Source organism: Scyliorhinus torazame, chromosome 24 (assembly GCF_047496885.1).
Source record: "Scyliorhinus torazame isolate Kashiwa2021f chromosome 24, sScyTor2.1, whole genome shotgun sequence".
Classification (NCBI taxonomy): Eukaryota; Metazoa; Chordata; class Chondrichthyes; order Carcharhiniformes; family Scyliorhinidae; genus Scyliorhinus; species Scyliorhinus torazame.
The window spans coordinates 23,406,497-23,427,348 of NC_092730.1; the positions used below are offsets into that span (position 1 = coordinate 23,406,497).

A 20,852-nucleotide genomic window follows, 5' to 3' on the forward strand; every position below is an offset into this window, starting at 1 on the left:
CCGACGGGGAAGGCCCGAGGCTTTCCAGGGACCCCAGCACTCACCTCCCGAGGATCTCCAGCAGTTCGGCCACGCCGTTGAAGTGTTCGGACTCGTATATAAACCTTCGGAAAGAACAAAGCCGCGGTGAGACACGGCGGGAGCATCGCCGAGCCGCCAGGTTACCGCCGCGGTGAGACACGACGGAGTGGATCAGTGCTCCCCTTCCCCATGTCCCCCTCCCACCCCCATCCCACCCACACGCACACACACACGGGAGGGGAGGTCTGTGTCTGTGATTTTCCCACATACGTGTTCTTGCGGCAGATGCAGGGGTATCGGAGCTGCATTTGGGGAGAATCTCCGAGAGGACAGGGCCAGGGTAGATCACGGAAGTAAGTGCCTCAGTGTTACTGTATCTCCAGGGGAGAGCAGAGCCTGGGAGCGCAGGCCCCAGGGAAGAGCGGAGCCTGGGAGCGCAGGCCGCAGGGGAGAGGGGAGCCTGGGAGCGCAGGCCGCAGGGGAGAGCAGAGCCTGGGAGCGGAGGCCCTGGGGGAGAGCAGAGCCTGGGAGCGCAGGCCGCAGGGGAGAGCTGAGCCTGGGAGCGCAGGCCGCAGGGGAGAGCGGAGCCTGGGAGCGCAGGCCGCAGGGGAGAGTGGAGCCTGGGAGCGCAGGCCGCAGGGGAGAGTGGAGCCTGGGAGCGCAGGCTGCAGAGGAGAGTGGAGCCTGGGAGCGCAGGCCGCAGGGGAGAGCGGAGCCTGGGAGTGGAGGCCGCTGAGGAGAGCGGAGCCTGGGAGCGCAGGCCGCAGGGCAGTGCGGTGCCTGGGAGCGCAGGCCGCAGGGGAGTGCGGTGCCTGGGAGCGCAGGGGAGAGTGGAGCCTGGGAGCGCAGGCCGCAGGGGAGAGTGGAGCCTGGGAGCGCAGGCCGCAGGGGAGAGTGGAGCCTGGGAGAGCAGGCCGCAGGGGAGTGCGGTGCCTGGGAGCGCGGGGGAGAGTGGAGCCTGGGAGCGCAGGTCGCAGGGGAGTGCGGTGCCTGGGAGCGCAGGGGAGAGTGGAGCCTGGGAGCGCAGGCCGCAGGGGAGAGTGGAGCCTGGGAGCGCAGGCCGCAGGGGAGAGTGGTGCCTGGGAGCGCAGGCCGCAGAGGAGAGTGGAGCCTGGGAGCGCAGGCTGCAGGGGAGAGTGGAGCCTGGGAGCGCAGGCCGCAGGGGAGAGTGGTGCCTGGGAGCGCAGGCCGCTGAGGAGAGCGGAGCCCGGGAGCGCAGGCCGCAGGGGAGAGCGGAGCCTGGGAGTGGAGGCCGCTGAGGAGAGCGGAGCCTGGGAGCGCAGGCCGCAGATGATCTTGGAGTCTGGGAGCGCAGGCCTCAGGGGACAGCGGAGCCTGGGAGCGCAGGCCGCAGGGGAGAGTGGAGCCTGGGAGCGCAGGCCCCAGGGGAGAGCGGAGCCTGGGAGCGCAGGCCCCAGGGGAGAGCGGAGCCTGGGAGCGCAGGCCCCAGGGGAGAGCGGAGCCTGGGAGCGCAGGCCACAGGGGAGAGCGGAGCCTGGGAGCGCAGGCCACAGGGGAGAGCGGAGCCTGTGAGCGCAGGCCCCAGGGGAGAGCGGAGCCTGGGAGCGCAGGCCCCAGGGGAGAGCGGAGCCTGGGAGCGCAGGCCCCAGGGGAGAGCGGAGCCTGGGAGCGCAGGCCGCAGGGGAGAGCGGAGCCTGGGAGCGCAGGCCGCAGGGGAGAGCGGAGCCTGGGAGGGCAGGCCGCAGGTCAGCTGCTCACCTCACCACAGGAGTTATTCCATTTCAAAATTTCCTGTGGCTTCAGAACAGGATCAGACTCAACCAGAGGGCGGGGGGGGGGGGGGATAAAAGATTGTGATCGGTGGGTGGTTCTTAAATGGGATTGAGTGTGTCACACTCTGGAGCTGGTGCTGACACAGACAGACAGGCCCTGCAGGTGGGGCCTGTGTGCATCATTCTCCGTCATCCATAATTGATGGTGTCGGGCCCAGTGTATCCGGAGTCACAGCGAGAGCATCGGCCTGGGTTTAAAAATAGCCTGTCAGCATTGCAGAAACGTCAGAGCAACGCTCGCTCCCGGGAGCAAGGGGGACGACCGCGGTGCAGCTTCCCCCGATAGGGAATATCCCCTCCCCTCCCCGACCCCCCAGATCACTGCCCTACGCACACCACATCGTCACCTGTGCTATCTCTCTGACAGAGGTATCCAATCGAGGCGAGGGGACACACACACACACTCGAGTGACAGGGCAAAGGTGCAACTGAATGTAGGCAAAAGATTGGTTCTAGCACAGGGGACGGAGCGCGGAGAGGGGGGAGAGAGAGAGAGAGAGCGAGAGAGAACGACAGAGAGCGGCAGACATAGAGAGAGAGACAGAGAGAGAGAGAACCAGAGACAGAGAGATAGAGACCGAGAGACAGAAAGACCGAGAGAGAGAGAGACCGAGAGAGAGATCAAGAGAGAGACAGAGACAGAGAGACAGACAGAGAGACAGACCGAGAGACAGGCCGAGAGAGAGGCCGAGAGAGAGGCCGAGAGAGAGGCAGAGAGAAATACCGAGAGAGATACCGAGAGAGATACCGAGAGAGATACCGAGAGACAGAGACAGAGACAGAGAGAGAGAGACAGAGAGACAAGCAGAGAGAGAGAGAGACACAGAGAGAGAGACAGAGAGAAACAGAGAGACAGAGAGAAACAGAGAGAGAGAGAGAGAGACAGACAGAGTGAGAGTCAGAGAGAGAGTCAGAGAGAGAGACCGAGAGACACAAAGAGAGAGACACAAAGAGAGAGACAGAGACAGAGAGAGAGACAGAGAGAGAGACAGAGAGACAGACACAGAGAGACAGGCACAGAGAGAGAGACCGAGAGAGACTGAGAGACCGAGAGAGAGACCAAGAGAGGCCGAGAGAGAGAGACAGAGACAGAGAGAGAGAGACCGAGAGGGAGAGACCGAGAGGGAGAGACCGAGACAGAGACCGAGAGAGAGAGACCGAGAGAGATACCAAGAGAGGCCGAGAGAGACAGAGACAGAGAGAGAGAGAGAGAGACAGAGAGAGAGAGAGAGACAGAGAGACAAACAGAGAGAGAGACAGAGAGAGAGAGACAGAGAGAGAGAGAGACAGACAGAGAGAAACACAGAGAGAGTGAGAGACAGAGAGAGAGAGAGACACACAGAGACAGAGAGAGAGAGAGAGACAGAGAGAGGGACAGAGACAGAGAGAGAGAGAGAGAGACACACAGAGACAGAGAGAGAGAGACAGAGAGAGGGACAGAGAGAGAGAGACAGAGAGAGAGACACACACAGACACAGAGAGAGAGACAGAGTGAGAGAGAGAGACACAGACAGAGAGAGAGAGAGAGAGAGAGACACACACCGACACAGAGAGAGAGACAGAGTGTGTGTTTGAGAAGTGCAGGGAGCTGTTACCTGGTTCTTTGGGGTTACACTTACCATAAAAATATATTATTGATCTGCTTGCGAATGAACGCTCGCAGTCCCAGGAACTTGCCATAAACCCGGTGAAGCACGGTCTTCAGGAAATCCCGTTCCCGAGGGTCCTCACTGTCAAAGAGCTCCAGTAACTGCAGAGAGACAGGGAGAGAGAGAGAGAGACAGCAGCACGGTGAGACACAGCAGCACGGTGAGAGACAGCCAGAGTGCCAGCTGGGGGGGAAAGAGTGGAGGAAGAGAGGGGTACAGACGGTTCCGGATGGGGTAAGCGGGCGGGTGGTGGATGGGGGGGTGGGGGGGGGGTAGCGTTACCTGGAGGACGAATTTCTGGTCAATGTAGCGTTTAGCGATGGCGGGCTGGAAGTCAGGACTCTCCAGAAATCGCAGGAAGAACTCGTACACCAGCTGGAGAGAGAGGGCGGCAGGTTAGAGAGAGCCAACCGAAACACTGTACCCCCTCCCCAAAAAACACTGTACCCCCTCCCCAAAAAACACTGCACCCCCTCCCCAAAAACACTGTACCCCCTCCCCAAAAAACACTGTACCCCCTCCCCAAAAAACACTGTACCCCCTCCCCAAAAAACACTGTACCCCCTCCCCAAAAACTGTACCCCCTCCCTAAAAAACACTGTACCCCCTCCCCAAAAACACTGTACCCCCGCCCCAAAAAACACTGTACCCCCTCCCCAAAAACACTGTACCCCCTCCCCAAAAACACTGTACCCCCTCCCCAAAAAACACTGTACCCCCTCCCCAAAAACACTGTACCCCCTCCCCAAAAAACACTGTACCCCCTCCCCAAAAAACACTGTACCCCCTCCCCAAAAAACACTGTACCCCCTCCCCAAAAACACTGTACCCCCTCCCCAAAAAACACTGTACCCCCATCCCAAAAAACACTACCCCATCCCAAAAAACACTGTACCCCCTCCCCAAAAACACTGTACCCCCTCCCCAAAAAACACTGTACCCCCTCCCCAAAAACACTGTACCTCCACCCCAAAAAACACTGTACCCCCTCCCCAAAAAACACTGTGCCCCCTCCCCAAAAAACACTGTACCCCCCTCCCCAAAAACACTGTACCCCCTCCCCAAAAAACACTGTACCCCCATCCCAAAAAACACTACCCCATCCCAAAAAACACTGTACACACTCCCCAAAAAACACTGTACCCCCTCCCCAAAAAACACTGTACCCCCTCCCCAAAAACACTGTACCCCCTCCCCAAAAACACTGTACCCCCTCCCCAAAAAACACTGTACCCCCTCCCAAAAAACACTGTACCCCCTCCCCAAAAAACACTGTACCCCCTCCCCAAAAACACTGTACACACTCCCCAAAAAACACTGTACCCCCTCCCCAAAAACACTGTACACACTCCCCAAAAAACACTGTACCCCCTCCCCAAAAAACACTGTACACCCTCCCCAAAAAACACTACCCCCACCCCAAAAAACACTGTATCCCCACCCCAAAAAAACACTGTACCGCCACCCCAAAAAACTCTGTACCCCCACCCCAAAAAACACTGTACCCCCTCCCCAAAAAACACTGTACCCCCTCCCCAAAAAACACTGTACCCCCTCCCCAAAAAACACTGTGCCTCCTCCCCAAAAAACACTGTCCCCCTCCCCAAAAAACACTGTACCCACCGCCAAAAATCACTGTACCCCCTCCCCAAAAAACACTGTACACCGTCCCCAAAAAACACTGTACCCCATCCCAAAAAACACTGTGCACCCTCCCCCAAAAGACATTGTAACCCCTCCCCCTAACCACACACTGTACGCCCTCCCCCTAACCACACACTGAACCCCCTCCCCTTAACCACACACTGTACCCCCTAACCACACACTGTACCCCCTCACCCTAACCACGCTGTACCCCCTCCGCCTAACCACACTGTACACCCTCCCCTAACCACACACTGTACCCCCTAATCCCTAACCACACACTGCACCCCCTCCTCCTAACAAGACACTGTACCCCCTCCCTCTAACCACACACTGTAACCCTTCCCCCTAACCACACACGGTACCCCCGTCCCCTAACCACACACTGTTCCCCCCCTAACCACACACTGTACCCCCTCCCCTAACCACACACTGTACCCCCTCCCCCTAACCAGACATTGTACCCGCTCCCCCTAACCACACTGTACCCTCTCCCCCTAACTACACACTGTAACCCCTCCCCCTAACCACACACTGTACCCCCTCCCCCTAACCACACACTGTACCCCCTCCCCCTAACCACACACTGAACCCCCTCCCCTTAACCACACACTGTACCCCCTAACCACACACTGTACCCCCTCCCCTAACCACACTGTACCCCCTCCGCCTAACCACACTGTACACCCTCCCCTAACCACACTCTGTACCCCTCCCCCTAACCACACACTGTAACCCCCCCCTCCTAACCAGACACTGTACCCCCTCCCTCTAACCACACACTGTAACCCATCCCCCTAACCACACACGGTACCCCCGTCCCCTAACCACACACTGTACCCCCTCCCCTAACCACACACTGTACCCCCTCCCCCTAACCAGACATTGTACCCCCTCCCCCGAACCACACTGTACCCCCTCCCCCTAACTACACACTGTACCCCCTCCCCCTAACCACACACTGTACCCCCTCCCCTAACCACACACTGTACCCCCTCCCCCTAACCACACACTGTACCCCCTCCCCTAACCACACACTGTACCCCCTCCCCTAACCACACACTGTACCCCCCTAACCACACACTGTGCCCCCTCCCCCTAACCACACACTGTACACCCTCCCCCTAACCACACACTGTGCCCCCTCCCCATAATCACACACTGTACCCCCTCCACCTAACCATACACTGTACCCCCCTCCCCTAACCACACACTGTACCCACTCCCCCTAACCACACACTGTACCCCCTCCCCCTAACCAGTGTACCCCCTACCCTAACCACACAGTGTACCCCCTCCCCCTAACCACACACTGTACCACCTCCCCCTAACCACACACTGTACCCCCTCCCTCTAACCACACACTGTACCCCCTCCGCCTAACCACACACTGTACCACCTCCCCTAACCACACACTGTAGCCCCCTCCCCCTAACCACACACTGCAGCCCCTCCCCCTAACCACACACTGTACCCCCAACCGTAACCAAACACTGTACCCCCTCCCCTAACCAGACACTGTACCCCCTCCCCCTAACCACACACTGTACCACCTGCCCCGAACCACACTGTACCCCCTCCCCCTTACCACATACTGTACCCCCTCCCCATAACCACACACTGCACCCCCTCCCCCTAATCACACACTGTACCCCCTCCCCCTAACCACACACTGCACCCCCTCCCCCTAACCACACACTGTACCCCCTCCCCCTAACCACACGCTGTACCCCCTCCCCCTAACCATACACTGTACCCCCTCCCCGAACCACACACTACCCCCTCCACATAATTATACACTGTACCCCTCCCCTAACCACACACTGTACCCCGTCCCCCGAACCACACACTGAACCCCTCCCCTAACCACACACTGTACCCCCTCCCCCGAACCACACACTGAACCCCCTCCCCTTAACCACACACTGTTCCCCCCAACCACACACTGTACCCCCTCACACTAACCACACTGTACCCCCTCCGCCTAACCACATTGTACACCCTCCCCTAACCACACTGTACCCCCTCCTCCTAACCAGACACTGTACCCCATCCCCGAACCACACACTGTACCCCCTCCCCCTAACCACACACTTTACCCCCTCCCCTAACCACACACTGTACCCCCTCCCCCTAACCACACTGTACCCCCTCCCCCTAACTACACACTGTACCCCCTCCCCCTAACCACACACTGTACCATCTCCCCCTAACCACACACTGTACCCCCTCCCCCTAACCACACACTGTACCCCCTCCCCTAACCACACACTGTACCCCCCCCTAACCACACACTGTGCCCCCTCCCCCCAACCACACACTGTACACCCTCACCCTAACCACACACTGTACCCCCTCCCCTAACCAAACACTGTACCCCCTCCCCCTAACCACACACTGTACCCCCTCCCCCTAACCAGTGTACCCCCTCCCCTAACCACACACTGTACCCCCACCCCTAACCACACACTGTACCCCCTCCCTCTAACCACACACTGTACCCCCTCCCCCTAACCACACACTGTACCCCCTCCCCCTAACCAGTGTACCCCCTCCCCCTAACCACATACTGTACCACCACCCCTAACCACACACTGTACCCCCTCCCCCTAACCACACACTGTACCCCCTCCCTCTAACCACACACTGTACCCCCTCCCCCTAACCACACACTGTACCACCTCCCCTAACCACACACTGTAGCCCCTTCCCCTAACCACACACTGCAGCCCCTCCCCCTAACCACACACTGTACCCCCAACCGTAACCAAACACTGTACCCCCTCCCCTAACCATACACTGTACCCCCTCCCCCTAACCACACACTGTACCCCCTCCCCCAAACCACACTGTACCCCCTCCCCCTTACCACATACTGTACCCCCTGCCCATAACCACACACTGCACCCCCTCCCCTTAATCACACACTGTACCCCCTCCCCCTAATCACACACTGTACCCCCTCCCCCTAACCACACACTGCACCCCCTCCCCTAACCACACACTGTACCCCCTCCCCCTAACCACACACTGCACCCCCTCCCCCTAACCATACACTGTCCCCCCTACCCCTAACCACACACTGTACCCCCTCCCCCTAACCACACACTGTACCCCCTCCCCCTAAACACACACTGTACCCCCTCCCCCTAAACACACACTGTAAACTCCCCCCAACCACAAACTGTAACCCTTCCCCCGAACCATACACTGTACCCCCTCCCCCTAACCACACACTGTACCCCCTCCCCCTAACCACACACTGAACCCCCTCCCCTTAACCACACACTGTACCCCCTAACCACACACTGTACCCCCTCACCCTAACCACGCTGTACCCCCTCCGCCTAACCACACTGTACACCCTCCCCTAACCACACACTGTACCCCCTAATCCCTAACCACACACTGCACCCCCTCCTCCTAACAAGACACTGTACCCCCTCCCTCTAACCACACACTGTAACCCTTCCCCCTAACCACACACGGTACCCCGTCCCCTAACCACACACTGTTCCCCCCCTAACCACACACTGTACCCCCTCCCCTAACCACACACTGTACCCCCTCCCCCTAACCAGACATTGTACCCGCTCCCCCTAACCACACTGTACCCCCTCCCCCTAACTACACACTGTAACCCCTCCCCCTAACCACACACTGTACCCCCTCCCCCTAACCACACACTGTACCCCCTCCCCCTAACCACACACTGAACCCCCTCCCCTTAACCACACACTGTACCCCCTAACCACACACTGTACCCCCTCCCCTAACCACACTGTACCCCCTCCGCCTAACCACACTGTACACCCTCCCCTAACCACACTCTGTACCCCCTCCCCCTAACCACACACTGTAACCCCCCCCTCCTAACCAGACACTGTACCCCCTCCCTCTAACCACACACTGTAACCCTTCCCCCTAACCACACACGGTACCCCCGTCCCCTAACCACACACTGTACCCCCTCCCCTAACCACACACTGTACCCCCTCCCCCTAACCAGACATTGTACCCCCTCCCCCGAACCACACTGTACCCCCTCCCCCTAACTACACACTGTACCCCCTCCCCCTAACCACACACTGTACCCCCTCCCCTAACCACACACTGTACCCCCTCCCCCTAACCACACACTGTACCCCCTCCCCTAACCACACACTGTACCCCCTCCCCTAACCACACACTGTACCCCCCTAACCACACACTGTGCCCCCTCCCCCTAACCACACACTGTACACCCTCCCCCTAACCACACACTGTGCCCCCTCCCCATAATCACACACTGTACCCCCTCCACCTAACCATACACTGTACCCCCTCCCCTAACCACACACTGTACCCACTCCCCCTAACCACACACTGTACCCCCTCCCCCTAACCAGTGTACCCCCTACCCTAACCACACAGTGTACCCCCTCCCCCTAACCACACACTGTACCACCTCCCCCTAACCACACACTGTACCCCCTCCCTCTAACCACACACTGTACCCCCTCCGCCTAACCACACACTGTACCACCTCCCCTAACCACACACTGTAGCCCCCTCCCCCTAACCACACACTGCAGCCCCTCCCCCTAACCACACACTGTACCCCCAACCGTAACCAAACACTGTACCCCCTCCCCTAACCAGACACTGTACCCCCTCCCCCTAACCACACACTGTACCACCTGCCCCGAACCACACTGTACCCCCTCCCCCTTACCACATACTGTACCCCCTCCCCATAACCACACACTGCACCCCCTCCCCCTAATCACACACTGTACCCCCTCCCACTAACCACACACTGCAACCCCTCCCCCTAACCACACACTGTACCCCCTCCCTCTAACCACACACTGTACCCCCTCCCCCTAACCACACACTGTACCCCCTCCCCCTAACCAGTGTACCCCCTCCCCCTAACCACATACTGTACCACCACCCCTAACCACACACTGTACCCCCTCCCCCTAACCACACACTGTACCCCCTCCCTCTAACCACACACTGTACCCCCTCCCCCTAACCACACACTGTACCACCTCCCCTAACCACACACTGTAGCCCCTTCCCCTAACCACACACTGCAGCCCCTCCCCCTAACCACACACTGTACCCCCAACCGTAACCAAACACTGTACCCCCTCCCCTAACCATACACTGTACCCCCTCCCCCTAACCACACACTGTACCCCCTCCCCCAAACCACACTGTACCCCCTCCCCCTTACCACATACTGTACCCCCTGCCCATAACCACACACTGCACCCCCTCCCCTTAATCACACACTGTACCCCCTCCCCCTAATCACACACTGTACCCCCTCCCCCTAACCACACACTGCACCCCCTCCCCTAACCACACACTGTACCCCCTCCCCCTAACCACACACTGCACCCCCTCCCCCTAACCATACACTGTCCCCCCTACCCCTAACCACACACTGTACCCCCTCCCCCTAACCACACACTGTACCCCCTCCCCCTAAACACACACTGTACCCCCTCCCCCTAAACACACACTGTAAACTCCCCCCAACCACAAACTGTAACCCTTCCCCCGAACCATACACTGTACCCCCTCCCCCTAACCACACACTGTACCCCCTCCCCCTAACCACACAATGTACCCCCCTCCCCTTAACCACACACTGTAACCCTCCCCCTAACCGCACACTGTACCCCCTCCCCCTAACCACACAGTGTAACCCCCTCCCCTTAACCACACACTGTACCACTTCCCCGAACCACACACTGTACCCCCTCCTCCGAACCACACACTGTAACCCCCTAACCACACACTGTACCCTCTCCCCCTAATCACACACTGTACCCCATCCCCTTAACCACACACTGTACCCCCTCCCCCTAACCACACACTGTACCCCCTCGCCCTAACCACACACTGGAACCCCTCCCCCTAACCACACACTGTACCACCTCCCCCTAACCACACACTGTACCCCCTCCCCCTAACCACACACTGGAACGCCTCCCCCAAACCGCACACTGTACGCCCTCCCCCTAACCACACACTGTACACCCTCCCCCTAACCACACACTGTACCCCCTCCCCTAACCATACACTGTACCCCCTCCCCCTAACCACGCACTGTGCCTCCTCCCCATAACCACACACTGTACACCCTACCCTAACCACACACTGTACCCCCTCCCTCTAACCACACACTGTACCCCCTCCCCCTCACCACACACTGTACACACTCCCCTAACCACATGCTGTACCCCCTCCCCCTAACCACACACTGTACCCCCTCTCCCTAACCATACACTGTTCCCCCTCCCCCTAACCATACACTCTACCCTCTCCCCGTAACCATTCACTGTACCCCCTCCCCCTAACCACACACTGTACCCCCTTCCCCCTAACCACACACTATACCCCCTCCCCCTAACCACACAATATACCCACTCCCCCTAACCACACACTGTACCCCCTCCCCATAACCACACACTGTACCCCCTCCACCTAACCACACACTGTATCCCCCTAACTACACACTGTACCCCCTCCCCCTAGCCACACACTGTACTCACTCCCCCTAACCACACTGTACCCCCCTCCCCCTAACCAGACACTGTACCCCCTCCCCGAACCACACACTGTACCCCCTCACCCTAACCACACACTGTACCCCCTCCCCATAAACACACATTGTACCTCTCCCCCTAACCACACACTGTAGCCCCTCCCCCACACCACACACTGTACCCCCTCCCCCTAACCACACACTGTACCCCCTCCCCATGAACTCACACTGTACCCCTCCCCTAACCACACACTGTACCCCCTCCCCATAATCAAACACTGTACCCCCTCCACCTAACCACGCACTGTACCCCCTCCCCATGAACACACACTGTGCCCCCTCCCCCTAACCACACACTGTACCCCCTCCCCCTAACCACACACTGTACCCCCTCCCCCTAACCAGTGTACCCCCTTCCCCCTAACCACACACTGTACCCCCTCCCCCTAAACACACACTGTAAACTCCCCCCAACCACAAACTGTAATCCTTCCCCCGAACCATACACTGTACCCCCTCCTCCTAACCACACACTGTACCCCCTCCCCCTAACCACACAATGTACCCCCTCCCCTAACCATACACTGTACCCCCTCCCCCTAACCACACACTGTACCCCCCTCCCCTTAACCACACACTGTAACCCTCCCCCTAACCGCACACTGTACCCCCTCCCCCTAACCACACAGTGTACCCCCCTCCCCTTAACCACACACTGTACCACTTCCCCGAACCACACACTGTACCCCCTCCTCCGAACCACATACTGTACTCCCTCCCCTAACCACACACAGTACCCCCCTAACCACACACTGTACCCTCTCCCCCTAATCACACACTGTACCCCCTCCCCCTAACCACACACTGTACCCCCTCGCCCTAACCACACACTGGAACCCCTCCCCCTAACCACACACTGTACCCCCTCCCCCTAACCACACACTGTACCCCCTCCCCCTAACCACACACTGGAACCCCTCCCCCTAACCGCACACTGTACCCCCTCCCCCTAACCACACACTGGAACCCCTCCCCCGAACCACACACTGTACCCCGTCCTCCGAACCACACACTGTACCCCCTCCCCCTAACCACACACTGTACCCCCCTAACCACACACTGTGCCCTCTCCCCCGAATCACACACTGTACCCCCAACCCTAACCAAACACTGTACCCCCTCCCCCTAACCACACACTGTACCCCCTCGCCCTAACCACACACTGGAACCCCTCCCCCTAACCACACACTGTACCCCTCCCCCTAACCACACACTGTACCCCCTCCCCCTAACCACACACTGGAACCCCTCCCCCTAACCACACACTGTACGCCCTCCCCCTAACCACACACTGTACACCCTCCCCTAATCACACACTGTACCCCCTCCCCTAACCATACACTGTACCCCCTCCCCCTAACCACGCACTGTGCCACCTCCCCATAACCACACACTGTACCCCCTAACCACACACTGTACCCCCTCCCCCTCACCACACACTGTACACACTCCCCTAACCACACGCTGTGCCCCCTCCCCCTAACCACACACTGTACCCCCTTCCCCCTAACCACACACTGTACCCCCTCCCCCTAACCACACACTATACCCCCTCCACCTAACCACACACTGTACCCCCCTAACTACACACTGTACCCCCTCCCCTAACCACACACTGTACCCACTCCCCCTAACCACACTGTACCCCCTCCCCCTAACCAGACACTGTACCCCCTCCCCTAACCACACACTGTACCCCCTCCCCCTAACCACACACTGTACCCCCTCCCCATAAACACACACTGTACCTCTCCCCCTAACCACACACTGTAGCCCCTCCCTCTCACCACACACTGTACCCCCTCCCCCTAACCACACACTGTACCCCCTCCCCATAAACTCACACTGTACCCCCTCCCCATAAACTCACACTGTACCCCTCCCCTAACCACACACTGTACCCCCTCCCCTAACCACACACTGTACCCCCTCCACATAACCATACACTGTACCCCCTCCCCTAACCACACACTGTACCCCCTCCCCATAATCACACACTGTACCCCCTCCACATAACCATACACTGTACCCCCTCCCCTAACCACACACTGTACCCCCTCCCCATAACCACACACTGTACCCCCTCCCCCTAACCAGTGTACCCCCTTCCCCCTAACCACACACTGTACCCCCTCCCCCTAACCACACACTGTACCACCTCCCCCTAACCACACACTGTACCCCCTCCCTCTAACCACACACTGTACCCCCTCCCCCTAACCACACACTGTACCCCCTCCCCCTAACCATACACTGTACCCCCTCCCCCTAACCATACACTGTACCCCCTCCCCTAACCACACACTGTACCCCCTCCCCATAACCACACACTGTACCCCCCTCCCCCTAACCAGTGTACCCCCTTCCCCCTAACCACACACTGTACCCCCTCCCCCTAACCACACACTGTACCACCTCCCCCTAACCACACACTGTACCCCCTCCCTCTAACCACACACTGTACCCCCTCCCCCTAACCACACACTGTACCACCTCCCCTAACCACACATTGTTGCCACTCCCCCTAACCACACACTGCAGACCCTCCCCCTAACCACACACTGTACCCCCAACCCTAACCAAACACTGTACCCCCTCCCCCTAACCAGACACTGTACCCCTCCCCCGAACCACACACTGTACCCCCTCCTCCGAACCACACACTGTACCCCCTCCCCCTTACCACATACTGTACCCCCTCTCCATAACCACACACTGCACCCCCTCCCCCGAACCACACACTGCGCCCCCTCCCCCCAACCACACTGTGCCCCCTCCCCCTAACCACACGCTCTACCCCCTCGCCCTAACCATACGCTGTACCCCCTCCCCTAACCACACACCGTACTCCCTCCCCATAATCATACACTGTACCCCCTCCCCTAACCACACACTGTACCCCCTCCCCCTAACCATACACGTAACCCCCTCCCCCTTACCACACACTGTACCCCCTCCCCCTAACCACACATTGTACCCCCCTCCCCTTAACCACACACTGTAACCCTCCCCCGAACCACACACTGTACCCCCTCCTCCGAACCACACACTGTACTCCCTCCCCCTAACCACACACTGTACCCCCCTAACCACACACTGTACCCCCTCCCCCTAACCACACACTGTACCCCCTCCCCCTAACCACACACTGGACCCCCTCCCCCTAACCACACACTGGACCCCCTCCCCCTAACTGTACCCCCTCCTCCTAACCACACACTGGAACCCCTCCCCCTAACCACACACTGTACGCCCTCCCCCTAACCGCACTGTATCCCCTCCCCCTAACCACACACTGTACCCCCACCCCCTAACCACGCACTGTGCCTCCTCCCCCTAACCACACACTGTACCCCCTACCCCTAACCACACACTGTACCCCCTCCCCCTAACCACACACTGTACCCCCTCCCCATAATTATACACTGTACCCCTCCCCTAACCACACACTGTACCCCCTCCCCCTTACCACACACTGTACCCCCTCCCCTAACCACACACTGTACCCCCTCCCCCTAACCACACACTGCACCCCTCCCCCTATCCATACACTGTCCCCCCTCCCCCTAACCATACACTGTCCCCCCTCCCCCTAACCACACACTGTACCCCCTCCCCCTAACCACACACTGTACCCCCTCCCCTTAAATACACACTGTACCCTTTCCCCTAACCACACACTGTACCCCCTCCACCTAACCACACACTGTAAACTCCGGCCAACCACAATCTGTAACCCTTCCCCCGAACCATACACTGTACCCCCTCACCCTAACCACACACTGTACCCCCTCCCCCTAACCACACACAGTACCCCCTCCCCCTAACCATACACTTAACACCCTCCCCCTAACCACACACTGTACACCCTCCCCCTAACCACACACTGTACCCCCTCCCCCTAACCACACACTGGACCCCCTCCCCCTAACCACACACTGGACCCCCTCCCCCTAACTGTACCCCCTCCTCCTAACCACACACTGGAACCCCTCCCCCTAACCACACACTGTACGCCCTCCCCCTAACCGCACTGTATCCCCTCCCCCTAACCACACACTGTACCCCCACCCCCTAACCACGCACTGTGCCTCCTCCCCCTAACCACACACTGTACCCCCTACCCCTAACCACACACTGTACCCCCTCCCCCTAACCACACACTGTACCCCCTCCCCATAATTATACACTGTACCCCTCCCCTAACCACACACTGTACCCCCTCCCCCTTACCACACACTGTACCCCCTCCCCTAACCACACACTGTACCCCCTCCCCCTAACCACACACTGCACCCCTCCCCCTATCCATACACTGTCCCCCCTCCCCCTAACCATACACTGTCCCCCCTCCCCCTAACCACACACTGTACCCCCTCCCCCTAACCACACACTGTACCCCCTCCCCTTAAATACACACTGTACCCTTTCCCCTAACCACACACTGTACCCCCTCCACCTAACCACACACTGTAAACTCCGGCCAACCACAATCTGTAACCCTTCCCCCGAACCATACACTGTACCCCCTCACCCTAACCACACACTGTACCCCCTCCCCCTAACCACACACAGTACCCCCTCCCCCTAACCATACACTTAACACCCTCCCCCTAACCACACACTGTACACCCTCCCCCTAACCACACACTGTACCCCCTCCCCCTAACCACACACTGTACCCCCCTCCACTTAACCACACACTGTAACACTCCCCCTAACCGCACACTGTACCCCCCTCCCCTTAACCACACACTGTACCACTTCCCCGAACCACACACTGTACCCCCTCCTCCGAACCACACACTGTACTCCCTCCCCCTAACCACACACTGTACCCCCCTAACCACACACTGTACCCCCTCCCCCTAACCACTCACTGTACCCCCTCCCCTAACCACACACTGTACCCCCTCCCCCTAACCACACACAGTACCCCCGCCCCCTAACCACACACTGGAACCCCTCCCCCTAACCACACACTGTACCCCCTTCCCTTAACCACACACTGTACCCCCTCCCGCTAACCACACACTGGAACCCCTCCCCCTAACCACACACTGTACGCCCTCCCCCTAACCACACACTGTACACCCTCCCCCTAACCACACACTGTACCCCCTCCCCTAACCATACACTGTACCCCCTCCCCCTAACCACGCACTGTGCCTCCTCCCCCTAACCACACACTATACCCCCTACCCCTAACCACACACTGTACCCCCTCCCCCTCACCACACACTGTACACACTCCCCTAACCACACGCTGTACCCCCTCCCCCTAACCACACACTGTACCCCCTCCCCCTAACAATACACTGTTCCCCCTCACCGTACACTCTACCCTCTCCCCCTAACCATTCACTGTACCCCCTCCCCCTAACCACACACTGTACCTCTTTCCCCCTAACCGCACACTGTACCACCTCCCCCTAACCACACACTGTACCCCCTCCACCTAACCACACACTGTACCCCCCTAACGACACACTGTACCCCCTCCCCCTAACCACACACTGTACCCACTCCCCCAACCACACTGTACCCCCTCCCCCTAACCAGACACTGTACCCCCTCACCTAACCACACACTGTACCCCCTTCCCCTAACCACACACTGTACCCCCTCCCCATAAACACACACTGTACCACTCCCCCTCACCACACACTGTAGCCCCTCCCCCTCACCACACACTGTACCCCCTCCCCCTAACCACACACTGTACCCCCTCCCCATAAACTCACACTGTACCCCTCCCCTTAACCACACACTGTACCCCCTCCCCATAATCAAACACTGTACCCCCTCCACCTAACCATAAACTGTACCCCCTCCCCTAACCACACACTGTACCCCCTCCCCCTAACCACACACTGTACCACCTCCCCCTAACCACACACTGCAGCCCCTAACCACACACTGTACCCCCTCACCCTAACCACGCTGTACCCCCTCCGCCTAACCACACTGTACACCCTCCCCTAACCACACACTGTACCCCCTAATCCCTAACCACACACTGCACCCCCTCCTCCTAACAAGACACTGTACCCCCTCCCTCTAACCACACACTGTAACCCTTCCCCCTAACCACACACGGTACCCCCGTCCCCTAACCACACACTGTTCCCCCCCTAACCACACACTGTACCCCCTCCCCTAACCACACACTGTACCCCCTCCCCCTAACCAGACATTGTACCCGCTCCCCCTAACCACACTGTACCCCCTCCCCCTAACTACACACTGTAACCCCTCCCCCTAACCACACACTGTACCCCCTCCCCCTAACCACACACTGTACCCCCTCCCCCTAACCACACACTGAACCCCCTCCCCTTAACCACACACTGTACCCCCTAACCACACACTGTACCCCCTCCCCTAACCACACTGTACCCCCTCCGCCTAACCACACTGTACACCCTCCCCTAACCACACTCTGTACCCCCTCCCCCTAACCACACACTGTAACCCCCCCTCCTAACCAGACACTGTACCCCCTCCCTCTAACCACACACTGTAACCCTTCCCCCTAACCACACACGGTACCCCGTCCCCTAACCACACACTGTACCCCCTCCCCTAACCACACACTGTACCCCCTCCCCCTAACCAGACATTGTACCCCCTCCCCCGAACCACACTGTACCCCCTCCCCCTAACTACACACTGTACCCCCTCCCCCTAACCACACACTGTACCCCCTCCCCTAACCACACACTGTACCCCCTCCCCCTAACCACACACTGTACCCCCTCCCCTAACCACACACTGTACCCCCTCCCCTAACCACACACTGTACCCCCCTAACCACACACTGTGCCCCCTCCCCCTAACCACACACTGTACACCCTCCCCCTAACCACACACTGTGCCCCCTCCCCATAATCACACACTGTACCCCCTCCACCTAACCATACACTGTACCCCCTCCCCTAACCACACACTGTACCCACTCCCCCTAACCACACACTGTACCCCCTCCCCCTAACCAGTGTACCCCCTACCCTAACCACACAGTGTACCCCCTCCCCCTAACCACACACTGTACCACCTCCCCCTAACCACACACTGTACCCCCTCCCTCTAACCACACACTGTACCCCCTCCGCCTAACCACACACTGTACCACCTCCCCTAACCACACACTGTAGCCCCCTCCCCCTAACCACACACTGCAGCCCCTCCCCCTAACCACACACTGTACCCCCAACCGTAACCAAACACTGTACCCCCTCCCCTAACCATACACGTAACCCCCTCCCCCTTACCACACACTGTACCCCCTCCCCCTAACCACACATTGTACCCCCCTCCCCTTAACCACACACTGTAACCCTCCCCCGAACCACACACTGTACCCCCTCCTCCGAACCACACACTGTACTCCCTCCCCCTAACCACACACTGTACCCCCCTAACCACACACTGTACCCCCTCCCCCTAACCACACACTGTACCCCCTCCCCCTAACCACACACTGGACCCCCTCCCCCTAACCACACACTGGACCCCCTCCCCCTAACTGTACCCCCTCCTCCTAACCACACACTGGAACCCCTCCCCCTAACCACACACTGTACGCCCTCCCCCTAACCGCACTGTATCCCCTCCCCCTAACCACACACTGTACCCCCACCCCCTAACCACGCACTGTGCCTCCTCCCCCTAACCACACACTGTACCCCCTACCCCTAACCACACACTGTACCCCCTCCCCCTAACCACACACTGTACCCCCTCCCCATAATTATACACTGTACCCCTCCCCTAACCACACACTGTACCCCCTCCCCCTTACCACACACTGTACCCCCTCCCCTAACCACACACTGTACCCCCTCCCCCTAACCACACACTGCACCCCTCCCCCTATCCATACACAGTCCCCCCTCCCCCTAACCATACACTGTCCCCCTCCCCCTAACCACACACTGTACCCCCTCCCCCTAACCACACACTGTACCCCCTCCCCTTAAATACACACTGTACCCTTTCCCCTAACCACACACTGTACCCCCTCCACCTAACCACACACTGTAAACTCCGGCCAACCACAATCTGTAACCCTTCCCCCGAACCATACACTGTACCCCCTCACCCTAACCACACACTGTACCCCCTCCCCCTAACCACACACAGTACCCCCTCCCCCTAACCATACACTTAACACCCTCCCCCTAACCACACACTGTACACCCTCCCCCTAACCACACACTGTACCCCCTCCCCCTAACCACACACTGTACCCCCCTCCACTTAACCACACACTGTAACACTCCCCCTAACCGCACACTGTACCCCCCTCCCCTTAACCACACACTGTACCACTTCCCCGAACCACACACTGTACCCCCTCCTCCGAACCACACACTGTACTCCCTCCCCCTAACCACACACTGTACCCCCCTAACCACACACTGTACCCCCTCCCCCTAACCACTCACTGTACCCCCTCCCCTAACCACACACTGTACCCCCTCCCCCTAACCACACACAGTACCCCCGCCCCCTAACCACACACTGGAACCCCTCCCCCTAACCACACACTGTACCCCCTTCCCTTAACCACACACTGTACCCCCTCCCGCTAACCACACACTGGAACCCCTCCCCCTAACCACACACTGTACGCCCTCCCCCTAACCACACACTGTACACCCTCCCCCTAACCACACACTGTACCCCCTCCCCTAACCATACACTGTACCCCCTCCCCCTAACCACGCACTGTGCCTCCTCCCCCTAACCACACACTATACCCCCTACCCCTAACCACACACTGTACCCCCTCCCCCTCACCACACACTGTACACACTCCCCTAACCACACGCTGTACCCCCTCCCCCTAACCACACACTGTACCCCCTCCCCCTAACAATACACTGTTCCCCCTCACCGTACACTCTACCCTCTCCCCCTAACCATTCACTGTACCCCCTCCCCCTAACCACACACTGTACCTCTTTCCCCCTAACCGCACACTGTACCACCTCCCCCTAACCACACACTGTACCCCCTCCACCTAACCACACACTGTACCCCCCTAACGACACACTGTACCCCCTCCCCCTAACCACACACTGTACCCACTCCCCCAACCACACTGTACCCCCTCCCCCTAACCAGACACTGTAC

At 59.2% G+C, this 20,852-nt stretch overlaps 1 protein-coding gene across 1 annotated transcript in view; it reads right to left on the reverse strand.

Moving 5' to 3' along the window:
- LOC140400217 (serine/threonine-protein phosphatase 2A 56 kDa regulatory subunit alpha isoform-like) overlaps positions 1–20,852 on the reverse strand; it is a 135,464-nt gene that overhangs the window by 70,483 nt on the left and 44,129 nt on the right. The window contains exons 3-5 of the mRNA XM_072489686.1: positions 3,746–3,838; positions 3,434–3,564; positions 45–104 (exon numbers count right to left, since the gene is read on the reverse strand). Coding sequence (XP_072345787.1) covers positions 45–104; positions 3,434–3,564; positions 3,746–3,838 — 284 coding nt within the window. The remainder of the gene's footprint in view (positions 1–44; positions 105–3,433; positions 3,565–3,745; positions 3,839–20,852) is intronic.